This window comes from Bufo bufo, chromosome 3, assembly GCF_905171765.1.
Source record: "Bufo bufo chromosome 3, aBufBuf1.1, whole genome shotgun sequence".
In the NCBI taxonomy this organism is placed as follows: domain Eukaryota; kingdom Metazoa; phylum Chordata; class Amphibia; order Anura; family Bufonidae; genus Bufo; species Bufo bufo.
The window spans coordinates 34,001,984-34,029,041 of NC_053391.1; the positions used below are offsets into that span (position 1 = coordinate 34,001,984).

A 27,058-nucleotide genomic window follows, 5' to 3' on the forward strand; every position below is an offset into this window, starting at 1 on the left:
TATCCATTGCATAGTCATACATATGATGGGATAACCCCTTTAATAGAGGTAGGTCCCTCATTCAGAACCAACTCTTGTTCTGAAGGACCCAAAAGCAAATTTATTTTCCTGGACACCAAGCAATACTTCATTTCTCCCATGGGGGTGCTGCAAGGGATTGAACGTTTCCCAACAAATTACCACTAATCTCTGGGGTTCCTCCTTATGACTTATGAGTTTATCACTGAGGAATCCTTCTAACAAAAAGGAGAACCTGTCATGGTCATCTCTGATCACCACCAAAGAGGCCAGATGAGGTGCCTCAGGCAGCACCAGGTAGGGGCAAGAAGGGGGGGGGGGGCAGCCGAAAGGAAGGTGTTAGGTTAAGGCCTCTTTCACATGGGCATTGCGGGAAAAGGTACGGGTGCGTTGCAGGAACATGCCCGATTTTTCCGCGCGAGTGCAAAACAGTGTAATGCGTTTTGCACTCGCGTGAGAAAAATCGCGCATGTTTGGTACCCAAACCCGAACTTCTTCACAGAAGTTCGGGCTTGGGATCGGTGTTCTGTAGATTGTATTATTTTCCCTTGTAACATGGTTATAAGGGAAAATAATAGCATTCTGAATACAGACTGCATAGTACAATAGCGCTGGAGGGGTTAAAAAAAAAATAATAATAATTAAACTTGCCTTAATCCACTTGATCGCGCATCCCGGCTTCTCTTCTGTCTTCTTTTTTGCTGTGTGCAGGAAAAGGACCTGTGGTGACGTCACTCCGGTCATCACATGATCTTTTACCATGGTGATGGATCATGTGATGGACCATGTGATGACCGGAATGACGTCACCACAGGTTCTTTTCCTCCACACAGCAAAGAAGACAGAAGAGAAGCCGGGCTGCGCGAGCAAGTGGATTAAGGTAAGTTTAATTATTATTATTTTATTTTTTTTAACCCCTCCAGCGCTATTGTACTATGTATTCTGTATTCAGAATGCTATTATTTTCCCTTATAACCATGTTAGAAGGGAAAATAATAATGATCGGGTCTCCATCCCGATCGTCTCCTAGCAACCGTGCGTTAAAATCGCACCGCATCCGCACTTGCTTGCGGATTCTTGCGATTTTCACGCAACCCCATTCATTTCTATGGGGCCTGCGTTACGTGAAAAACGCACAAAGAGGAGCATGCTGCGATTTTCACGCAACGCACAAGTGATGCGTGAAAATCACCGCTCGTGTGCACAGCCCAATAGAAATGAATGTGTCTAGAGGGTCAGTGCGGGTGCAATGCGTTCAACTCACGCATCGCATCCGCGCGGAATACTCGCCCATGTGAAAGAGGCCTAAGAAATTGGCATTGGGGAGGGAGGGGCGACGTTTCAGTTTTCGCCTCAGGCAGCAGAAAGGCTAGGTGCACTCCTGATCATCACACGGCCAGGACTTCACGGTGGAGGTGAAACACACAGTACAATAGAAAACTGCAGAACTTGTCATTATATACGGCAATCGTCTTCCCCTTTAAGTGGTTACTGGTTATACGTGCAATTTGAGAGAGGCACAGGACATTAGGTCTCGTTAGTGACTGGGCTAATTATTTCTCTTTCCGTTTATTTTACGATTAATGAGTAATCTGCTGGTAAAGAGGTTGGGCAAATCAAAGCATTAGCAAACATGAAACTGAGTGTTAAAGCAACAGGCAGATGTGAGGCCAGAAACTGGGACCGAGCCCTAAAGTAGCCAAAAAGTAGTGAAACAGACAGTAAAGTTATTTATGGGCCCCGAGGAACTAAAAAGAGCACTTACACCTACCTTCCTTGTCCCTCTGATCCGGAGTCGCATCTCCATAACCTATCTCTGGGCCGTAACCAGTGGTGTATTGTTGTGGCTACGAGTGTTGAGCGAATCGAAGCCAAACAAATAGATTTCGATCTGAATATCAGGAAAATTGTTCCTGATATTTCTATTTTTCCTGAAATGGCGGTAAAAAAATACCCAGAAGATACTCGCCTCATCCATTTGCTGTCGCGGCCATGTTGATTCTAGAAACTGTGCAAAATCTCGCGTGGGGTGACATGTGACGTCACAATGTCACAGTGCTGGCCGGGCACGGTCACGTAATCAGTGATGAAGTCACCACGCCCGGCCAGCGTGATGACGTCATCATCACATCACCGCGTGACATTTCGTGCGGTTTCTTCAATCAAGATGGCCCCAACGGCCTCTCCGCAAGCAAATGAATGAGGTGAGTATGTATTTTTTTTAAAAACCTTAATTAACCCCTGAAAGGCTTTCATTTTAATATCAGATGCCGCGATCAGCAATGAAGGCGTCATCTGAGGGGTTCAATGACAGAGGGCAGTGCGATCGCCGTTCCCTGTCATTGCACCGCTAAATACAATGGAATGCGATTCGTGGCAAAGTAATTCGTAACAAATCGAATTTCTTTGTGAAACTCAGCTAAGCAGCCATTAGTCCCTCAGACTGTAGGTTGTGGGTACAACTGTAACCTCTGCTCTCTATAATGGGGAACATATAATTAAAATGAAAATTCTACAATCATGAAGAGCTCCAAGATGAAGAAAAACGTCTCTATTTCTTCCAGAATGCGCCTCCCTTTTATGACAATAATGGATACCAACCAGAATACAACATCTATGAAAATCCTCCTCAATACAATGTCTACCATCAACCATACCCTATCCCCCCACCATACGTCTCTCCAGTGCCACAGTACTTGCCTCAAGTGGCTCCTCATCAGTCTGTGGAAGCAAATCAACTAGCAAACTCAAAAACATGGCTCTCAGCAAGTAAGTGTGTATCCCCACATATTGTAAATGTATACTTATTCATGTGGTTTGCATAATGGTCATATAGGAAGGGATACAACATCTGGTGTATGTGTTTGGTCAACCAATGAATTGATCTCAGCCAACCTTATCCTCCACCAGCTTCTATATTTGGCTGCAAAGACAGCATTTCAGGTTAAAAAAATATATGGTAACCACTGCCAAGTGCAACTACTAAAATCCTTCCCTTATGTACAAGATATACAATAACTACTATAATACTGCTCCTATGTACAAGAATATAACTACTATAATACTGCTCCTATGTACAAGAATATAACTACTATAATACTCCCTCCTATGTACAAGAATATAACTACTATAATACTGCTCCTATCTACAAGAATATAACTACTATAATACTGCTCCTATGTACACGAATATAACCACTATAATACTGCTCCTATGTACAAGAATATAACTACTATAATACTGCTCCTATGTACAAGAATATAACTACTATAATACTGTCTCCTATATACAAGAATATAACTACTATAATACTGCTCCTATGGACAAGAATATCACTACTATAATACTGCTCCTATGTACAAGAATATAACTACTATAATACTGCTCCCATGTACAAGAATATAACTACTATAATACTGCCTCCAATGTACAAGAATATAACTACTATAATACTGCCTCCTATGTACAAGAATATAACTACTATAATACTGCTCCTATGTACAAGAATATAACTACTATAATACTGCTCCTATGTACAAGAATATAACTACTATAATACTGCTCCTATGTACAAGAATATTACTACTATAATACTTCTCCTATGTACAAGAGTACAACTACTACAATACTGCCTCCTATGTGCAAGAATATAACTACTATAATACTGCCTCCTATGTACAAGAATATAACTACTAGAATACTGCCTCCTATGTACAAGAATATAACTACTATAATACTGCTCCTATGTACCAGAATATAACTACTATAATACTGCTCCTATGTACAAGAATATAACTACTATAATGCTGCCTCCTATGTACAAGAATATAACTACTATAATACTGCCTCCTATGTACAAGAATATAACTACTATAATACTGCCTCCTGTGTACAAGAATATAACTACTATAATACTGCCTCCTATGTACAAAAATATAACTACTATAATACTGCTCCTATGTACAAGAATATAACTACTATAATACTGCTCCTATGTACAAGAATATAACTAATATGATACTGCATCCTATGTACAAGAATATAACTACTATAATACTGCTCCTATGTACAAGAATATTACTACTATAATACTGCTCCTATGTACAAGAATATTACTACTATAATACTGCTCCTATGTACAAGAATATAACTACTATAATACTGCTCCTATGTAAAAGAATATAACTACTATAATACTGCTCCTATGTACAAGAATATTACTACTATAATACTTCTCCTATGTACAAGAATACAACTACTACAATACTGCCCCCTATGTACAAGAATATAACTACTATAATACTGCCTCCTATGTACAAGAATATAACTACTATAATACTGCTCCTATGTACAAGAATATAACTACTATAATACTGCTCCTATGTACAAGAATATAACTACTATAATACTGCCTCCTATGTACAAGAATATTACTACTATAATACTTCTCCTATGTACAAGAGTACAACTACTACAATACTGCCTCCTATGTACAAGAATATAACTACTATAATACTGCCTCCTATGTACAAGAATATAACTACTATAATACTGCTCCTATGTACAAGAATATAACTACTATAATACTGCTCCTATGTACAAGAATATAACTAATATGATACTGCTCCTATGTACAGGAATATAACTACTATAATACTGCTCCTATGTACAAGAATATAACTACTATAATACTGCTCCTATGTGCAAGAATATAACTACTATAATACTGCTCCTATGTGCAATAATATAACTACTATAATACTGCTACTATGTACAAGAATATAACTACTATAATACTGCCTCCTATGTACAAGAATATAACTACTATAATACTGCTCCTATGTACAAGAATATAACTACTATAATACTGCCTCCTATGTACAAGAATATAAGTACTATAATACTGCTCCTATGTACAAGAATATAACTACTATAATACTGCCTCCTATGTACAAGAATATAACTACTATAATACTGCCTCCTATGTACATGAATATAACTACTATAATACTGCCTCTTATGTACAAGAATATAAGTACTATAATACTGCTCCTATGTACAAGAATATAACTACTATAATACTGCTCCTATGTACAAGAATATAACTACTATAATACTGCCTCCTATGTACATGAATATAACTACTATAATACTGCCTCCTATGTACAAGAATATAACTACTATAATACTGCTCCTATGTACAAGAATATAACTACTATAATACTGCCTCCTATGTACAAGAATATAACTACTATAATACTGACATCTATAAGCAAAACTCAATTTATATAAAACTAACTTGTTATTGCTACAAAAATATTTTGTTATATGTAGGAAATATCATAGAAAGTATGACGGCAGAATAAATTTATAATTTTATAGGGATTTCAGTTTTTTCTGTGAAATCATATCACTAATCTGATCCAGTTCTATATAGATTATTTGGAGTTTCATCTTTTTGGATTCACATATGTCTTTGCGCTTTTCTTTCAGGAAGGAAAAAAATGATCTGTGCAGTCACCACAATCGTCATCCTGGCAGTGGCCATCATCATCGTCGCAGTTCTCTGCTGGTATTTTTGTAAGGTTTGATTTATGGCCTATTTAAGTTGGACTAATAGTATAATAATATGCAATTAAATAAAATGGAAAAAAATCCCAAGTTCTTTTTTAGTATTTTCTAGCCTGGGGCAGAAGATTTAGATATAGTACACATATCCACACACATAAAAATAGCTGAAAATGTGAATTCTAGGACCTATGTTTACCTCTGGAAATAATTAACATAATTTCATTAATAACTAAAAAATTCTCAGAAGTTTAAATAAAGCTGTCTGTATGTCCGCTAAATGAATCCGCACCGTCGCAGTTACAGTCACGAAATTTGCCACACAGGTACATCAGGTGTCCGGGAAGGTTTTAGACCGGGTCTCAGCTCTCTAGGACGTACCGTTCCTGAGATATTCCCAAAAAATGCATTAGCCAATAGAAGCTTGGTCACATGACCCTTAGCCAATAGAGGATCGCAGGTCCATAGTCTTCACATACAGTTTTACTCCAGGTTTCCATAACCGAGCCATTTTTCTTCACTGCTGTAGGCCAGCTTTAAAGGGGCAGGGTGCTCTGGATGACACTGTTAAGGGAGCGGAGTGCTGTGGAGGTCACAGTTAAGGGGGAATTTAGGCCACCCTCAAAAGATGGACTTAAAAACCACACCCCCAGGTCCCGCTAAGCCACACACCCCAAACCGGTTAGGCCATGCCCACTGCACAGCCAATGGGGATTGAAAAAATGAAGGTAAAAATCAACTTCTGTCAGTTGCAGGGGTCGGAGGGACGGTGACTTTCTCCCTGCAGCTCACGCACAGACAACACAGTGCTGCTGTCCGAGAGTGAGCTGTTCAAAAAGACATTCCTGTGTCCGCCCAGGCCCTGCGCCGGACGGAGGACAGGGAGTCTGAAAGTCGGACTGTCCGGCCTAAAACTAGACCTCTGGCAACCCTAGGAGCAGGCTGCTGTGGAGGTCACAGTTAAGGGCACGGTCTGCTATGGAGGTCACTGTTAAGGGGCAGATTGATGTAGAGGCCACTGTTAAGGGTCAGTCGCTGTGGAGGTCACTGTTAAGGGGGCAGGGAACAGTGGAGGTTACAGTTAAGGGGGCGGTCCTCTGTGGAGGTCACCGTTAAGGGGGCGGAGTGTTGTGGAAATCACTGTTAACGAGACGGGGTACTGTGGAGGTCACTAATAAATGGGTGGCCGCTGTGGAGGTGACTGTTAAAGGGGCAGGGTACTGTAGATGTCACTTTTATAGTGGATACTGTCTATCTTTTAACGACACACACAAACATTAAATTAAATATATCAGTGCGAAGCCGGATCCTTTTGCTAGTTTCTTAATATATTGTTATTTTGGTCAGGGTTCCATTTTTTATGATACAAGCTTTACAAAGCTCTAAATCCCCTGATATATACTTAAATGAGAAAACTCTTACTACCTGCAGCCACCACTAGATGGAGCTTGAACAAGAGTTATATAAATGTATTTTCAGCTCCCTCTAGTGGTGACAGCAGGACAATTAGAATCCTATTATTTACTTCTTTCTATACAGAGCATTTATAGATCTATATAAGAAAAAACAGAGCTCAGATTATTAGAAACATATTTTAAGATATTAATATGCACCAAATTTGGAACCAAATTATTGAACCTAGGTTCACATTATAGTTTGGAAATAACATCTACAAATAAAATGGGATGCACATATCATGTCTCCTCTCTTTTTATTCTCAATATAGTATCTACAAGGTGTGAAAGGAAATGTGGCACCTCATCAAGTTGTGTCAAAGCTTCTCAGTGGTGTGATGGCACAGAGGACTGCCCCAATGGAGAAGATGAGGCATATTGTGGTATGTAACACTGAATCTGATCTAACCCTTGTGGCTATTCAACTGTTGCAAAACTACAACTCCCAGCATGTCCTAATTGTCCCGGCACCTGGAGACCCATAGGTTGAAAACCAGCGTCAGGCTTTAGTATACCTTCTAGTACTCAATTTTTTTTTTCAGAAGAGGACCTCATCCAGCAGTGGTTGAGTTAGGTGATAACTCCGAACCCAGCTGTTACACCCCTCAGATGCCATGGTCAACAGTGACCACGACATCTGATCATTTAGACGAATGGAGGGTGCTTCCTCTGTCCGCTGACCAACTTCGACTCCCTGCCACGCAATTGTGGGGTGGTAGGTGGTTGAAGACCCCTTAGTACCCCTATTACACCTACCCAGAGGCAAGGCTGAACAGAATAGCAGTAAAATCACAATACACTACAATACAGAAGCATTGCAGTGTATTGTACAAACAAATGTAGTTTTAAGACCCCTATTCAGATTGAAATTTTTTTAAAGTTTGTTAAAAAATAGTTTTCACATTTATCATAATAAAAAATAAACATAATTGGTATTGCCTCATCCAAAACGACCAAATTATTAAAATATCAGGTAATTTTTTCCTGCACGGTAAATGCCAGAATAAAATCACCTCCTCCAAAAAATGGAATAAAAAGTTACATGTACCCAAATGGCACCAATACAAAACTACAGCCCTCGCACAGCTTCTCCAATGGAAAAATAAAAAGTTATGAGCGTAAGAATATGGCAAAGGGGGAATATGCCTGGGCCCCTCACAGCTCCCCGCTCCCTGCGCCGCTCCTGGTCTCTGCACCGCCGCTGCTGCTTCACCCCATGCACGGATGAAAACATCTGGTGTCGGGAAGGGGGGAAGCCAATGGCAGACGGTGACTCCCCATCCCCCCCTCCCACAACACTGGATATTTTCATCCGCGCACGGGGAGAAGCAGCAGCGGCGGTGCGGGAACCAGGAGCAACGCAGGGGGCCAGGTAAGTATATTCAGTGTGAGGGGCGTGGGCATATGGGGGACATTATTTCGTTTCGTATGACCCCTTTAAAATCTATAGATCTTAGAAGGCAGAGAGGAAAAAAAAAGGTACGAAAAAATGTCAGCACCACAATTGGCTTGGTCCTGAAGGGGTTAAGCAATGCTGCTATTTTGATACAATATCATTATTATATTTGATTTTCTACCTACACTGCATGACTAATAGTATTTGGCCCTCCAGTAGTTTTGGCCAGAGGAGCTTGCAGTCTAACTTCCCTATCAGTATGTCTTTGGAGTGTGGGAGGCACTCCGACATGGGGAGAACACGCAAACTCCATGCAGACTGTGAGCGCCGAGCCACAGATCGCTCGTAAAAATCCATATGCAATGAGCTCCCCCTAGTGGCAGCTGTCGAATGGCAACCGGTTATAATTTTACACGGCGGAGGTTTAAACTCTCCAGCCTGAGACCACCAGTAACCCGGGCACTGTCCAAAAAAATAATACAATACATAATCATAGAATTACTATTAATTAATAGAAATAATGTAGTAATAATAATAATAATAGAAATACAATACAATATGTGATATTGTAATGACAATAAATGGCTGCTTTAAAGCCCCATAAACTTCTAGGGATATTAGACATTTGTGCTTCTGCTGTATTTGGCTCACAGTGACAAACCCCCAGCTGTGAGGTCTGCATTGGTTTTTAGATTTTGAATGTAAGCAGTATTTCACCATTCACTGACAGCAAGCAGAAAGTGTGAGAATCCTTTCTTTCTTTCTACCAGTGCGGCTGTATGGCTCAAATTTTATTTTACAAGCCTATGACCCAGCAAAGTCCTCATGGCTGAGTGTGTGCTTCGATGACTGGATTTCCCGCTATGGACCCATGGTCTGCCAATCTATGGGCTACAAGAGGTAAGTGGACTTACTTTTCCTTGCCCCCTTATGGTCATGTCTAAGGAGACATCAGAGCCCCAAGGCCTTTCCTGCTACTAATGGGGAGTACTATATACTTAAGACGTCCCAGGCAGAGCACACCCTACAGGGTAGAAGACGTCAGGGTGTCACAGCCCCTTTTGCTACTACAGAGGGAGTAACGCAAAATACAACACCCCGCACATGTAGTGCTCCCATACCTCTAACCACAGTGTCCGTATCACTGTGCCAGCCACAACACCCCATACTAGTGCCAGCCACAACACCCCATACTAGTGCCAGCCACAACACCCCATACTAGTGCCAGCCACAACACCCCATACTAGTGCCAGCCACAACACCCCATACTAGCGCCAGCCACAACACCCCATACTAGTGCCAGCAACAACACCCCATACTAGTGCCAGCCACAACACCCCATACTAGTGCCAGCCACAACACCCCATACTAGTGCCAGCCACAACACCCGATACTAGTGCCAGCCACAACACCCCATACTAGTGCCAGCCACAACACCCCATACTAGTGCCAGCCACAACACCCCATACTAGCGCCAGCCACAACACCCCATACTAGTGCCAGCAACAACACCCCATACTAGTGCCAGCCACAACACCCCATACTAGTGCCAGCCACAACACCCCATACTAGTGCCAGCAACAACACCCCATACTAGTGCCAGCCACAACACCCCATACTAGTGCCAGCCACAACACCCCATACTAGTGCCAGCCACAACACCCCATACTAGTGCCAGCCACAACACCCCATACTAGTGCCAGCCACAACACCCCATACTAGTGCCAGCCACAACACCCCATACTAGCGCCAGCCACAACACCCCATACTAGCGCCAGCCACAACACCCCATACTAGCGCCAGCAACAACACCCCATACTAGTACTAACCACAACACCCCATACTAGTGCCAGCCACAACACCCCATACTAGTGCCAGCAACAACACCCCATACTAGTGCCAGCCACAACACCCCATACTAGTGCCAGCCACAACACCCCATACTAGTGCCAGCAACAACACCCCATACTAGTGCCAGCCACAACACCCCATACTAGTACTAACCACAACACCCCATACTAGTACTAACCACAACACCCCATACTAGTGCCAGCCACAACACCCCATACTAGTGCCAGCCACAACACCCCATACTAGTGCCAGCCACAACACCCCATACTAGTGCCAGCCACAACACCCCATACTAGTGCCAGCCACAACACCCCATACTAGTGCCAGCCACAACACCCCATACTAGTGCCAGCCACAACACCCCATACTAGTGCCAGCCACAACACCCCATACCAGTGATAGCCACAACACCCCATACTAGTGCCAGCCACAACACCCCATACTAGTGCCAGCCACAACACCCCATACTAGTGCCAGCCACAACACCCCATACTAGTGCCAGCCACAACACCCCATACTAGTGCCAGCCACAACACCCCATACTAGTGCCAGCCACAACACCCCATACTAGTGCCAGCCACAACACCCCATACTAGTGCCAGCCACAACACCCCATACTAGTGCCAGCCACAACACCCCATACTAGTGCCAGCCACAACACCCCATACTAGTGCCAGCCACAACACCCCATACTAGTGCCAGCCACAACAACCCATACTAGCGCCAGCCACAACACCCCATACTAGCGCCAGCCACAACACCCCATACTAGTGCCAGCAACAACACCCCATACTAGTACTAACCACAACACCCCATACTAGTGCCAGCCACAACACCCCATACTAGTGCCAGCCACAACACCCCATACTAGTGCCAGCCACAACACCCCATACTAGTGCCAGCCACAACACCCCATACTAGTGCCAGCCACAACACCCCATACTAGTGCCAGCCACAACACCCCATACTAGTACTAACCACAACACCCCATACTAGTGCCAGCAACAACACCCCATACTAGTACTAACCACAACACCCCATACTAGTGCCAGCCACAACACCCCATACTAGTGCCAGCAACAACACCCCATACTAGTGCCAGCCACAACACCCCATACTAGTGCCAGCCACAACACCCCATACTAGTGCCAGCCACAACACCCCATACTAGTGCCAGCCACAACACCCCATACTAGTGCCAGCCACAACACCCCATACTAGTGCCAGCCACAACACCCCATACTAGTGCCAGCCACAACACCCCATACTAGTACTAACCACAACACCCCATACTAGTGCCAGCAACAACACCCCATACTAGTGCCAGCCACAACACCCCATACTAGTGCCAGCCACAACACCCCATACTAGTGCCAGCCACAACACCCCATACTAGTGCCAGCCACAACACCCCATACTAGTGCCAGCCACAACACCCCATACTAGTGCCAGCCACAACACCCCATACTAGTGCCAGCAACAACACCCCATACTAGTGCCAGCCACAACACCCCATACTAGTGCCAGCCACAACACCCCATACTAGTGCCAGCCACAACACCCCATACTAGTGCCAGCCACAACACCCCATACTAGTGCCAGCCACAACACCCCATACTAGTGCCAGCCACAACACCCCATACTAGTGCCAGCCACAACACCCCATACTAGTGCCAGCCACAACACCCCATACTAGTGCCAGCCACAACACCCCATACTAGTGCCAGCCACAACACCCCATACTAGTGCCAGCCACAACACCCCATACTAGTGCCAGCCACAACAACCCATACTAGTGCCAGCCACAACAACCCATACTAGCGCCAGCCACAACACCCCATACTAGCGCCAGCCACAACACCCCATACTAGTGCCAGCAACAACACCCCATACTAGTACTAACCACAACACCCCATACTAGTGCCAGCCACAACACCCCATACTAGTGCCAGCCACAACACCCCATACTAGTGCCAGCCACAACACCCCATACTAGTGCCAGCCACAACACCCCATACTAGTGCCAGCCACAACACCCCATACTAGTGCCAGCCACAACACCCCATACTAGTACTAACCACAACACCCCATACTAGTGCCAGCAACAACACCCCATACTAGTACTAACCACAACACCCCATACTAGTGCCAGCCACAACACCCCATACTAGTGCCAGCCACAACACCCCATACTAGTGCCAGCCACAACACCCCATACTAGTGCCAGCCACAACACCCCATACTAGTGCCAGCCACAACACCCCATACTAGTGCCAGCCACAACACCCCATACTAGTGCCAGCCACAACACCCCATACTAGCGCCAGCCACAACACCCCATACTAGCGCCAGCCACAACACCCCATACTAGTGCCAGCAACAACACCCCATACTAGTACTAACCACAACACCCCATACTAGTGCCAGCCACAACACCCCATACTAGTGCCAGCCACAACACCCCATACTAGTGCCAGCCACAACACCCCATACTAGTGCCAGCCACAACACCCCATACTAGTGCCAGCCACAACACCCCATACTAGTGCCAGCCACAACACCCCATACTAGTACTAACCACAACACCCCATACTAGTGCCAGCAACAACACCCCATACTAGTGCCAGCCACAACACCCCATACTAGTGCCAGCCACAACACCCCATACTAGTACTAACCACAACACCCCATACTAGTGCCAGCCACAACACCCCATACTAGTGCCAGCCACAACACCCCATACTAGTGCCAGCCACAACACCCCATACTAGTGCCAGCCACAACACCCCATACTAGCGCCAGCCACAACACCCCATACTAGTGCCAGCAACAACACCCCATACTAGTGCCAGCAACAACACCCCATACTAGTACTAACCACAACACCCCATACTAGTGCCAGCCACAACACCCCATACTAGTGCCAGCCACAACACCCCATACTAGTGCCAGCCACAACACCCCATACTAGTGCCAGCCACAACACCCCATACTAGTGCCAGCAACAACACCCCATACTAGTGCCAGCCACAACACCCCATACTAGTGCCAGCAACAACACCCCATACTAGTGCCAATTAGAATGTACTTTCTCATTTTTTCCTTCCAGATCCAGTTATTATAGGGATTCTTTGGAATCTGTCACAACGGACTTAAAAGATTTTGCCAGTATAAACACCGATGTGCCATTTGGCAAATTATATAGAAGCATCAGAACAAGGTATCTAAATATCTATCTATCTATTTCATATCTTTATGTCTATCTATCTCATATCCATCTATCTATCTATCTATCTATCTATCTCATATCTATCTATCTATCTATCTATCTATCTATCTATCTATATCATTAGCACAGTAAGAGGGCAGAGCTGCTCTGATATATCTCCGTTCTCTCGGATCTGAAGTAGGTAAAGTAGTGTCTCTTGCCAATATAGATTCCAGAGTTCCCAGGAGAACACCTTTGAAGCCCATGGCCCAGGAAAATAACTGTGCCTGTATTCCAGCCCTTGACCACAGATTATCCATCGTAGATCTATCTTCTCTACTGTGCAATAATTTGGAGCATTTTGGAGCCCAGTTCTGCTTCTCATTAAGCAGATGAATTGCATATTTATTAAATTGTCACAATAGTAAAAAAAATATACTCCTTTGTATCTACAACTGTATGCAGATCTATGTGTCTCCATGGTGACAGACTACAAACCCACTCTGTGTGTAGTCTGATTGTGCAGTCATGAGTTGCTCTCATCCATCGTCCCAATCGTCTACCTTCTGGGAACACATACTGTAGGTCTGCATAGGAGCTGTAGACTTAAAACGGTAGAAAAGTATATGTGCATATGGATAATCAATTTCTGTTGGGATTTGTCTTAAATATATTATTTTCTTTTTGTTTTCTAGGGATTATTGTCCATCTAGAAAGGTGATCTCACTGAGGTGCATAGGTGAGCCGCTCTGGAATGTGTGTGATGTCATCAATTATGTTATATATTTACAAAATTGCCTGCCATTTGCTAATTGTGTCTTCTGTCACTCAGTCACCCATCCTTTAGATACTTCCTTATGCTGTTCCTCTCCTCTTACTAATTTCTTCCTTACTCTAGAATTTGAAAAAAACGCATGTGCCACAAGCCCTGGAGGAGCGGCGCAGACCATGGGGATGGTAGTGGCTGTGTCTTTAACAGACAATCCCCACACTGTTGATCCCTAGGGTCAGGGAGTGATAAGAGGGCACACCCTTTCTTCCCTTAGGACATACCCTGATGTTGGGATTCCTGCCTGATTGTAGTTAGGGAGCCCTTGATGTTGTAGGTTTGATTTTCCTTCTGGGATTCACGTCCCCACCTCTCCCTTGGTTGAACTTGAGGGACTTATGTCTTTTTTCAACTGGATTAATTATGATGTGGGTGGAAGGCAGGAGGTGTAGAGTCTAATGGGAGTTATAGTACATCAAACGCCACCAAAACACAGTTCTAAATACTCCACAGTGCAACTTCTCCCAGATGGAGAAGTATAGGGAAGTATAGTACTCTTTCATCTCTATCTTCCGAGAGTGTCTCTATGCAGAATCTATGACTGGTAATATTACTCTGGCTGTAATCTCCTGCTGAGGGACTCAGGGTTAAGATACAACTGACCAGGTCCAAGTGTGAAGGGTGTATCAGCAATGTCCCCTCACAAGAGTCTAACAGTTTTGATCAGCAAATATCTTTCTGTATGACCACAGGTTACCAACACAACCCCCTCTTTGTTTTCAGTGGAGTTCCCATCACATAGCCAAACTCTGTGCCTGACTGTTCCATATTAACTGCTGGTTTTCTTTCACCCACAGATTGCGGTCAGTCAACCAAGCAGGCGCCATCTAGCCGGATAGTAGGTGGAACCGTGGCTAGAAGTGGAGATTGGCCGTGGCAAGTGAGTCTGCAGATCAAGCAATCGCATGTCTGTGGGGGATCAATTATCACTCCTGAATGGATACTGACGGCAGCACATTGTGTCGAGGGGTAAGTCAATATATTGCCATTTTTTCTGGGGGTGTTCATGCATTTGGCTCCTGCCTCCATATTATATGGAATAGACAAGAAACTCACAGAATTGCATCTAGGCCCCAATGCAAAACCTGTACATTGTCCCCTACTAAACATGGGCCATGTATAATACTGGTATCCTTTTATGTGGTAGGGGAGCCTCTAGGCCCCCTCCAGATACCGTGGACTGGGTGCCACTGCTGCCTCTAAACTCCTGGGAACATATTTCTGCTATGGCATCTGTGTAATGAAGTCCAGTTGCCTATTTATCCATATGGCACAAAAAGCCTTTTCTGAAAAGCTGAGAGAGTGTGAAGCTTCACATGGGTGGAGTTTAGAGCAATGGGGGGGAGCTCCTGCTGCAGCCAGTTGCTTTACAGACACAGGGGAACATTTATTAACCATAAATATGCCTATATTAGGCGTATTTCTGGTGCAGATTGCAGTACAATCTGCAACTTTTCTCCGCTCATGCCAGGTCTAAAAAAGTGGACGTGGTATGGGTAGGGACGAGCCGGCAGGCCCGTCTCATTTGCCATTTCCTATGCCTGGTTTAGGCATAGATAATGGTCTACATGTAAGACAGTTAGGAAGTTGTCTTACATTTCGAAGTGGCAGTGGAGCTGGTGTAACACCCCAGAGTAGTGTTACCACTCCTGCACCCTGCTACTGTCTTTATTGGGCTAACAAAACGTCATCTTATGTAATTCTGTCCAGGTCCTCCAGAATGTGCATTCCTAATCTGTTTGCAACTGTTATGTTCATGTAATGTGCCTGGTTCACCAGGAGGTGGCAGCAAACATGGCAGCGCTATAGTTAGAGAGAATGGAACTTACTATTCCATTCTAACCCACCTTTGGAGAAGAGTGGGCTAGCCCAATTTCCTGCAGGAAGGGTGGGGACCAGTTCCAGATAGCTCTAGCTTACCCCCTACTAGGGAAAGGTGTGCAGCAGCACGCCTTTGTTGTACGTGCCCACACCAGCCAGAGCACTTTAACCACTTCCCGGCCGCCCATTGACTATAAACGTCCTTGGGTGGTCGGTTTATCTTGTATGAAGCTACGGGGGACACAAAGTGTAAAATAAAAAATGTAAAAAATAAAAAAACAAAGTGTTTTGAAAAAAATATATGAAGTTTCATATTTAAAAAAAAAATTCCCCCCAAATCAGTTATTTAAAAAAATGTAAAAAAATTGTGATTTCACCTCCTAAAAATGAGATCTAAAGCAACCAAATTTACCCCAAAATGGTGCCAATAAAAACTACAGCTTTTCTCGCACAAAATAAGCCTTCACGCAGCTCATTCAAGAAAATAAAAAAAGTTATTGCTCTTAAAAACCATGACAGAAAATTCCATGTTAGAAAATCCAGATGCCGCTCCTTCCTTTCTGAGCCCTGGCATATCCCCAAAAAACTGTTTACGACCACAATTGGGGTGTTACTGTATTCAGGAGAAAGTGGGAAGCAAATTGGGGAGAGGGGATATTCTAATGTTATCTTTTGTAAAAAAAAGAAAGTTTGGGCCTAAAGCACCACTTTCTTGTATAAAAAAAAAAAATTTTCATTTTCACACCCAAGAATTAAAAATTCTATGAAACAGCTGTTGAGTGAAGTGCTTACAACACCCGTTAAAAATTCCTTGGGTGGTGTAATTTACAAAATGTGGTCACTTTTTGGGGGTTTTCCCTGTGGGGTTACCTCAGGACCTCTTCAAATGCAACATGGTGCCCAAAGACCATTCCAGCAAAGTCTGCCCTCCACATATGGGGTGTTTATGCAAATTGCAGAATCGAGGTAATAAGTTTGGTTGTTTACCCCATGATGTGTTCCTGGAAAAAAATTATTAAAATGGAAAATCTGCAAAAAAAGTGACATTTTTAAATTTCATCCCTATTTTGCTTCAATTCTTGTGGAATACCTAAAAGGTTAACAACATTTCTAAAACCAGTTTTGAATAGTTTGAGGGGTGTCATTTCTAAAATGGGGTCATTTATGGGTTGGTTCTAATATGTAATCCCCACAAAGTGACTTCCAAACTGGTCCTTAAAAAGTGGGTTTTGGAATTTTTAAAAAATATTTTAAGAATCGCTTCTAAAATTCTAAGCCTTCTAACATCCTAAAAAAATAAAATGACATTTACAAAATGATGCTAACATAAAGTAGACATATGGGGAATGTTAAGTAATAAACATTTTATGAGGTATCACTTTCTGTTTTAAAAGAAGAGAAATCGAAATTTTGAAAATTGCACATTTTTGAAATTTTTTTGTCAATTTGGGATTTTTTCATAAATAAAGGATCTTAAAGGTAAAATACAGTCAGGTCCATAAATATTGGGACGTCGACACAATTCTAACATTTTTGGCTCTATACACCACCACATCGGATTTGAAATGAAACAAACAAAATGTAATTGTCCCATTACCAAAAGTAATGGGACAATTGGCTTCTCAGCTGTTCCATATTCCTTATTCCCTCATTATCCCAATTACAATGAGCAGATAAAAGGTCCAGAGTTCATTTCCAGTCTGCTATTTGCATTTGGAATCTGTTGCTGTCAACTCTCAAGATGAGATCCAAAGAGCTGTCACTATCAGTGAAGCAAGCCATCGTTAGGCTGAAAAAACACAACAAACACATCAGAGAGATAGAAAAAACATTAGGCGTGGCCAAAACAACTGTTTGGAACATTCTTAGAAAGAAGGAACGCACCGGTGAGCTCAGCAACACCAAAAGACCCGGAAGACCACGGAAAACAACTGTGGTGGATGACTGAAGAATTCTTTTCCTGGTGAAGAAAACACCCTTCACAACAGTTGGCCAGATCAAGAACACTCCCCAGGAGGTAGGTGTATGTGTGTCAAAGTCAACAATCAAGAGAAGACTTCACCAGAGTGAATACAGAGGGTTCACCACAAGATGTAAACCATTGGTGAGCCTCAAAAACAGGAAGGCCAGATTAGAGTTTGCCAAACGACATCTAAAAAAGCCTTCACAGTTCTGGAACAACATCCTATGGACAGATGAGACCAAGATCAACTTGTACCAGAGTGATTGGAAGAGAAGAGTATGGAGAAGGAAAGGAACTGCTCATGATCCTAAGCATACCACCTCATCAGTGAAGTATGTTGGTGGTAGTGTCATGGCGTGGGCATGTATGGCTGCCAATGAAACTGGTTCTCTTGTATTTTTTGATGATGTGACTGCTGACAAAAGTAGCAGGATGAATTCTGAAATGTTTCGGGCAATATTATCTGCTCATATTCAGCCAAATGCTTCAAAACTCATTGGACGGCGCTTCACAGTGCAGATGGACAATGACCCAAGTAAATCACCTGCCTGAATCCGATTGAGCATGCATATTACTTGCTGAAGACAAAACTGAAGGGAAAATGCCCCAAGAACAAGCAGGAACTGAAGACAGTTGCAGTAGAGGCCTGGCAGAGCATCACCAGGGATGAAACCCAGCGTCTGGTGATGTCTATGCGTTCCAGACTTCAGGCTGTAATTGACTGCAAAGGATTTGCAACCAAGTATTAAAAAGTGAAAGTTTGATTTATGATTATTATTCTGTCCCATTACTTTTGGTCCCTTAACAAGTGGGAGGCACATATGCAAACTGTTGTAATTCCTGCACCGTTCACCTGATTTGGATGTAAATACCCTCAAATTAAAGCTGACAGTCTGCAGTTAAAGCACATCTTGTTCGTTTCATTTCAAATCCATTGTGGTGTGTATAGAGCCAAAAATGTTAGAATTGTGTTGATGTCCCAATATTTATGGACCTGACTGTATATTGACTCAAATTTATGACTATCGTGAAGTACAATGTGTCACGAGAATACAATCTCAGAATAGATTGGATAAGTAAAAGCGTTCTGAAGTTATTACCACATAAAGTGACACAAGTCAGATTTGAAAAATTAGGCCTGGTCAGGAAGGGGGTAAATGGCCTGGACTGGAAGTGGTTAAGTTTTGTTGGCCATGGAGGCCAAAGCTTGAAGCCTCAGGAGCCAGGAGGAAAGTTCCCTGGCATAACCTAGACTACAGAGAAGAAGTGCAGCATAAATAAAAAGCTGAGTTATACAGCCAGCCTGTCAGTACAGCAGTGTGAGAGAAAGATATAGCAGAGCTGAGTTTGCCTGCCAGTTTAATGCTAAAGCCTGCCGGAACCAAGACAAAACCTGAAACTGTTTGGAGAAACATTTATTTAAGTAAAGCTGCCATTGAACTTCATCTCAAGGTCTGGACTCCAGTTGTTCTTTTATCCCTCAATTATTCCCCCTATTTATTGCTTCGAAGCCAAAGCCTGGGGTCCAGCGGTATCCAGGTAGGAGCACCATGACACACAATAAGAGACGTTTTAGGCCACATTATACCACTCTGCATTCCTACTAAACCTGGACTAGCGTTATAGAGAGGGCCCTGGAGGGAGGTGCCCGTTGCAATGGCGCCTGTACATAACTCCAGCGGCTCCATCGCCAGCGCAGGGACTTATTAAGACCAGTGTTTAAAACGCCGGTCTTAATAAATGACCCGCACAGTCTGAGAAAGGGAACAATAAAATTGCTGATCTCCTAGGTGCTATTTAGAAAATAACATTTGTTTTTTATCTGGGATGCTCAACCTGCAGCGCTCCAGATGTTGCAAAACTACTACTACCAGCATGCCCTAATAGCTGTAGGCTGTGTAAGAATGCTGAGAGATTGTAGTTTTGCAACAGCTGGAAGTCCACAGGTTGGGCATCCCTGCCCTACATTAAGTGCTCCTTTAGTACAAGATGCCACCCTTTTCTCTACGACGGTCTTACATGATCCTCAAGTATTGCGTATAATCCTGTTATTCAGACTTAGGGCTCATGCACACGACCATATGTATTTTGCGGTCTGCAAAAAACGGATCCGCAAAAAATATGGATGACGTCCGTGTGCATTCTGTATTTTGAGGAATGGAACAGCTGGCCCCTGATAGAGCAGTACTATCCTTGTCCGTGACGCGGACAATAATAGGACATTTTTTTTTTTCGCGGAACGGAAATACGGAAACGGAATGCACGCAGAGGAGTTTCCGTTTTTTTGGCGGACCCATTGAAATGAGTGGTTCCGCCTAAGGTCCGCAAAAAACAAACAAAGCGGACACGGAAGTAAAACATGTTTGTGTGCATGACTGAGCCCTTATTCATGTGTAAGCCAGACATTGACAGGTATGGAGGTGTTCATGAGCCAATCATAACAAGGATAATAAGATCCGTCAACAGCAGCTGGTCCGTCAACAGCAGAGAGAAATGAGGAAAGATGCTCAGAGATGTATTATAGAGCCGGTGGATGTTAATGTGCTGTCTCTTCCATTCTTCTATGACTAATGGAGTCATTATTTGCATTTTAGGTCTAACTCTTACGCCTTTCTATGGACGGTCTATGCCGGATCCATCCAAAAATCTGGTGGTCAGATCTATAATGTGGAGAGAATTATTTCTCACGCCAATTATGACAGTGAAACGAAGGATAATGACATCGCCCTCATGAAGCTAAAGACCAGTTTATCATTTACTGGTAAGAGATTATGGGGGGGGGGGCACTTACCTTTTCACCATATTTCTCATTAGTGTTGAGTGAATCAAAGTTAACGAAGTGGAATTCGATCCGAATTTCAGGAAAAACTTGATTCGCCTCGAATTTCCTGCCGCTTTGTGGTAATGAATCAATTTTACAAAATAATAGCAAAAACAGGTGCACTCTGCAGTCTTACTAAACCCTCAAACTGATTTTAAAATTGAGAGATTAGTCAACATGTCCTACAGTGTAGAACATGTCTAAGCCCAGGCACCACGCCAAGGTTTCTCAAGTATGAATCAATTTTTCCTGAAATGTTGGTAAAAAAAATAATACCGACCTCATCCATTTGCTTGTGGAGAGGCCGGCGCCTGACTGATGATGTCACCGAACCCGGCCAGTGTGATAACGTAATGACGTCACGCATCAGCGCGCATGAGATTTGGGGCCTTTTCTTCAATCACGACGGCCTCTTCATGAGTAAATGGATGAGGTGGGTGTGTACTTTTTTTTAACCCCTGAATAGCCAAACCCGACCACCTGTGGCTTGATTACTGATGTGCACCACTCTAATTGTCTAGACCTGGAAACATCATGCTTGGAATACATCAGTTATTTCACTTCTTGCCTTTGTGGACATTATAGTTTTGCCCTCAGTACAAGTCCCGCTATATCATAGGACACTGCGAGCAATCTACGACTACCTACCTCTTATTATTCATTCTGAGGAACTAAATCTCATTTATCTTACAAGAGCTATATTAAAAGCTAAGTTTTAACTTATCCAGATCACTAAAATACGATTTCAAATAACCCCTGATTAACCCTTGAAAGGCCTCAATGTGACTGTCAGATGCCGCGATCAGTGTTGAATGCGGCATCTGAGGAGTTCCCCATCATTGCGCCCGCTACATACAATGGAATGCGATTTGTGACGAAATTTTATTTCTTGTCGAAGTTCGGCAAAGCAGCCGAATCGAATTTTTTAAAACTTTGCTCATCACTTATTTCTCATGTGTATGAATGGGACATAAAAAAGTGCCTACAGAACTGACCCTGCTGAAGAATAACCCTAATGGATATTTCCATGGATAAGACCTTGCCCCACCACAAAGCCATGGTACCCAATATCTGGACCCGACAAAAACATTGTCACAGAGCCTTTATTTCAAAATGAATGCACTAAATGTGCATATTGTTAGAAAGTATGTGACCCCTTAAAGGATTTTCTGATACTGGAAGAACCACAGAGGACCACAAATGGGCACTACAATAGAAAATGCTTATTCTTGTCCACTGTTGCGGACAAGTATAGGACATGTTCTATTTTTTGCAGAGCTGCGGACCGGGAGTTCGGGGGCCACAGAACCTAAGTGCGGATGCGGACAGCACACTGTGCTGTCCACATCTTTTCCGGCCCCATTGAAAATGAATAGGTCCGCACCCGTTCCGCATAATTGTAGAACGGATCCGGACCATTCATACGGACGTCTGAATGGAGCTTTAGGGCTCATGCACATGACCGTTGTTGTTTTGCGGTCCGTTTTTCACAGATCATTTGTTCCGTATCTGAGTTTTGTTTTTCTCTGATTTAAGTCCTCTTCCGTTCCGTTATTCCACAAAACATATCCGTATGGTTTCCGTATGCGATCCGTTTTTTGTGGATTGGAAACTGAAACAGTAACTTATTAATCACCAAACACATGAGCAATATGGGCTGGGCATAGCATTTCTACAGTGTGGATCCGCAAAATACGGATGACATACGGATGTGTTCCGTGTGCATGGCGTATTTTTTGTAGACCCATTGACTTGAATGGGGCCTCAGACCGTGATTTGCGGACAATAATAGGACATGCACTACTTTTTTGCGGGAACGGAAATATGGAAATAAGGAAACGGAATGCACACAGAGTACCTTCCGTTGTTTTTGAGGACCCATTGAGGTGAATGGTTCCGCATACGGTCCGCAAAAAAAATGGTACGGAAGCAGAAAGAAGTTTGTGTGCATGAGCCCTTAGAGTTCTATGCAGACCTGTGTCTCCAAGGTAACAGACTGCAAACAAACCTTTTGTAGTCAGGTCCTGTCATTATAGAACCTTTCATTAGTTCTTTACTTCTTGCTTATGTATATTTGGTTGGGAATGGACCGGATTGAAAGGAGTGCGACTACAGAAGCGGTCATCACAAGGATTTTTTTGTAGTCTGTTTCCAGGGGAAAAAAAAACTAGATCTGCACAGGAGCTGTATACACAAAACTGTTGGATAATTTCATTGAGACTGTTTGCATAATTGTTTTATTTTAATTTATAAAAATGGTAATGAATGGGGACCTACCTTTTTAAATAGGATGTCCATGATTAGAACAACAGGCATTTCTATTATGGGTGGCCCATTCCGTTCCCCAAATTGTGTAACGCACACGGACGGCATCCATGTTTTGAGGATCCGCTGTTGTGCGCATGAGGCCTAACAGTGACATTCCTGTGCACAGGTCTGTGTAGATTATTGCAACTCGGTGCCATTCAGGACAATGGGTCTGAACTGCAATACCAGACAACACCTGTAGACACACGTGGTGCTGTTTTTGGAATTTTGGACTAACGACATCTTTCCCTTCCAGGAAGTAACATAAAGCCGGTATGTTTGCCCAATGCTGGAATGCCATGGACGGACACACAGTCCTGCTGGATCTCAGGATGGGGTTACACAAATCAAGGAGGTAATCGGCTCTACAGTGTGAAAACACCACCAAACGGCTCCTTATATCTCAGCTTCTAGTACTCCTATGTGTTTTATATATGGAGTATAACTCAAGGCAGGATAAGTAATGTATGTACACAGTGACTCCACCAGCAGAATAGTGAGTTCAGCTCTGGAGTATAATACAGGATGTAATTCAGGATCAGTACAGGATAAGTAATGTAATGTATGTACACAGTGACTGCACCAGCAGAATAGTGAGTGCAGCTCTGGAGTATAATACAGGATATAACTCAGGATCAGTACAGGATAAGTAATGTAATGTATGTACACAGTGACTCCACCAGCAGAATAGTGAGTTCAGCTCTGGAGTATAATACAGGATGTAATTCAGGATCAGTACAGGATAAGTAATGTAATGTATGTACACAGTGACTGCACCAGCAGAATAGTGAGTGCAGCTCTGGAGTATAATACAGGATGTAACTCAGGATCAGTACAGGATAAGTTATGTAATGTATGTACACAATGACTGCACCAGCAGAATAGTGAGTGCAGCTCTGGAGTATAATACAGGATATAACTCAGGATCAGTACAGGATAAGTAATGTAATGTATGTACACAGTGACTGCACCAGCAGAATAGTGAGTGCAGCTATGGAGTATAATATAGGATGTAACTCAGGATCAGTACAGGATAAGTAATGTATGTACACAGTGACTCCACCAGCAGAATAGTGAGTGCAGCTCTGGAGTATAATGCAGCATGTAACTCAGGATCAGTACAGGATAAGTAATGTAATGTATGTACACAGTGACTCCACCAGCAGAATAGTGAGTTCAGCTCTGGAGTATAATACAGAATGTAACTCAGGATCAGTACAGGATAAGTAATGTATGTACACAGTGACTCCACCAGCAGAATAGTGAGTGCAGCTCTAGAGTATAATACCGGATGTAACTCAGGATCAGTACAGGATAAGTAATGTATGTATGTACACAGTGACTCCACCAGCAGAATAGTGAGTTCAGCTCTGGAGTATAATACAGAATGTAACTCAGGATCAGTACAGGATAAGTAATGTATGTACACAGTGACTCCACCAGCAGAATAGTGAGTGCAGCTCTGGAGTATAATACAGCATGTAACTCAGGATCAGTACAGGATAAGTAATGTAATGTACAGTCAGGTCCATAAATATTGGGACAGCAACACAATTCTCTAACATTTTTGGCTCTATACACCACCACAATGGATTTGAAATGAAACGAACAAGATGTGCTTTACCTGCAGACTGTCAGCTTTAATTTGAGGGTATTTACATCCAAATCAGGAGAACGGTGCAGGAATTACAACAGTTTGCATATGTGCCTCCCACTGTATGTACACAGGGACTATACCAGCAGAATAGTGAGTGCAGCTCTGGAGTATAATACAGGATGTAACTTAGGATCAGTACAGGATAAGTAATGTAATGTATGTACACAGTGACTCCACCAGCAGAATAGTGAGTGCAGCTCTGGAGTATAATACAGGATGTAACTTAGGATCAGTACAGGATAAGTAATGCAATGTATGTACACAAAGACTCCACCAGCAGAATAGTGAGTATAGCTCTGGAGTATAATGTAGATGTAACTCAGGATCAGTACAGGATAAGTAATGTAATGTAATGTATGTACACAGTGACTGCACCAGCAGAATAGTGAGTGCAGCTCTGGGGTATAATACAGGATGTAACTCAGGATCAGTATAGGATAAGTAATGTATGTACACAGTGACTGCACCAGCAGAATAGTGAGTGCAGCTCTGGGGTATAATACAGGATGTAACTCAGGATCAGTACAGGATAAGTAATGTAATGTATGTACACAGTGACTGCACCAGCAGAATAGTGAGTGCAGCTCTGGAGTATAATACAGGATGTAACTCATGATCAATAAAATATAAGTAACATCATATATCAGAAAATTGATCCAAAATTCTGGAATACATAGGGTGTGCCAAATTTATTATGTTTTTGATGCTTTGTACAAAGGGGTGCACCTAGCCTTTCTGCTGCCTGAGGCGAAAACTGAAGGGGTGCCTCCCCCTAATGCTAATTTCTTAACCTAACCCCTTCCCTCCAGTCCTAATGTTAAAGACATATTTGGAAAACATTACATACAGAACTACAAAACATACATGGTAATACAGCACACCTTCCTCTTACATCCAGTGACGTGTCCTCTGATGTAGATGTTCTCTGTCCTCATCTTCTCCATTCAGACCAGACCGCCATGATGATTTATTTCAGCCATCTCTTCTCTCTGCAGAGTTTGACAACTACTTTTCCATCCTCCTCCCCAGATTCTTAACACCACATCCTGCCACCTCTAATACTGTGCCCACTGTGTTTCCCAAAACTATACTGCAGAAACAGATAATCCTCCTGAAAATACTATTACAATAATTATTGTCACACAATACCCAAAAAAATGACTGTGCCCAGAAAATAGTGTCCCTGAAATTTATAGTGCCATACTCCCCAAAAAATTGTGCTAAGCTCCCCATGTAACAGTCCTCCCAAAAGTCCCACCAATAGTAAAAATCCTCTGCCAGAGTGCACTATGTGGTAACAGTGCACCCAATAGTAATAATGTCCCTCATAGTTCCTCCAGTAGTAATAATCCCCCCCCCTATAATATGTGCTTGTGCAAAAAAATTACCCCTTATAATGTTTGCCAGTATAATGCTCCCTTACAATGTGCGCTAAGTACAAATAATGCCCCCTTATAACATGTGCCAGTACAAAATAATTCTCCCTTATAATGTGTCAGTACAAAAAACGACCCCCTTTTAGTGCCCCCAGTACAACGAATGTCCCCATAGTGGCCCCTTATAATGTGTGCCAGTACAAAAATGCTCCTTTTTAGAGCTGCAATGTCCCCAGTTACAAATTAATGACCCCCCACCGCATTGTGGCCCAACACCATGCTGCCAAATAAAAATAATAAACTGAAATACTTACGGCACCTCATTCTGCCGTCAGCGATGCAGCGCAAGAAACGGACCTCTTCTAGTCTGTGCCCTGAGCGCTATGTAGCCCGGCTCAGGCAGTGCGATAATGATGACGCCGGCCTCTGATAGACTACAGGAACTAGGACGAAAGCCTATTAGAGGGAATGATGGGCCAGGGAGACATCGCTCCCTTGACGTCGCAGCATTCAGCTGTATTGCTGTCCTGAGTACCGCGATGTAGTTGAACATGTAGAGATGAGCATTTCCACAATGGAAGGGCTCATTGCCCATGGACCTTCCGCTGCCCCACTCTTGCCCCGACCTGGTGCCGCCTGAGGCAATCGCCTCACCTCGCCTCATTGGCGGTGCACCCCTGTTTGTACACCTACCTCAATAGTATTGAAAAGTCTGTAGAAAAAGGTAGGTAACAAAATTGTACAAAATTTATTAATGATGGACCATAATTTGTCGGCTATGGGGTGGAA

At 43.2% G+C, this 27,058-nt stretch overlaps 1 protein-coding gene across 4 annotated transcripts in view; it reads left to right on the forward strand.

Moving 5' to 3' along the window:
* Positions 1-27,058, forward strand: part of TMPRSS2 (transmembrane serine protease 2) — a 74,182-nt gene that overhangs the window by 42,718 nt on the left and 4,406 nt on the right. For all 4 annotated transcript variants that reach the window (XM_040423043.1, XM_040423044.1, XM_040423047.1 and 1 more), the window contains exons 3-11: positions 2,583-2,787; positions 5,512-5,598; positions 7,313-7,423; positions 9,207-9,336; positions 13,397-13,507; positions 14,191-14,234; positions 15,122-15,293; positions 20,703-20,869; positions 23,493-23,591. In XM_040423043.1, the coding sequence (XP_040278977.1) occupies positions 2,583-2,787; positions 5,512-5,598; positions 7,313-7,423; positions 9,207-9,336; positions 13,397-13,507; positions 14,191-14,234; positions 15,122-15,293; positions 20,703-20,869; positions 23,493-23,591 (1,126 nt within the window). The remainder of the gene's footprint in view (positions 1-2,582; positions 2,788-5,511; positions 5,599-7,312; positions 7,424-9,206; positions 9,337-13,396; positions 13,508-14,190; positions 14,235-15,121; positions 15,294-20,702; positions 20,870-23,492; positions 23,592-27,058) is intronic.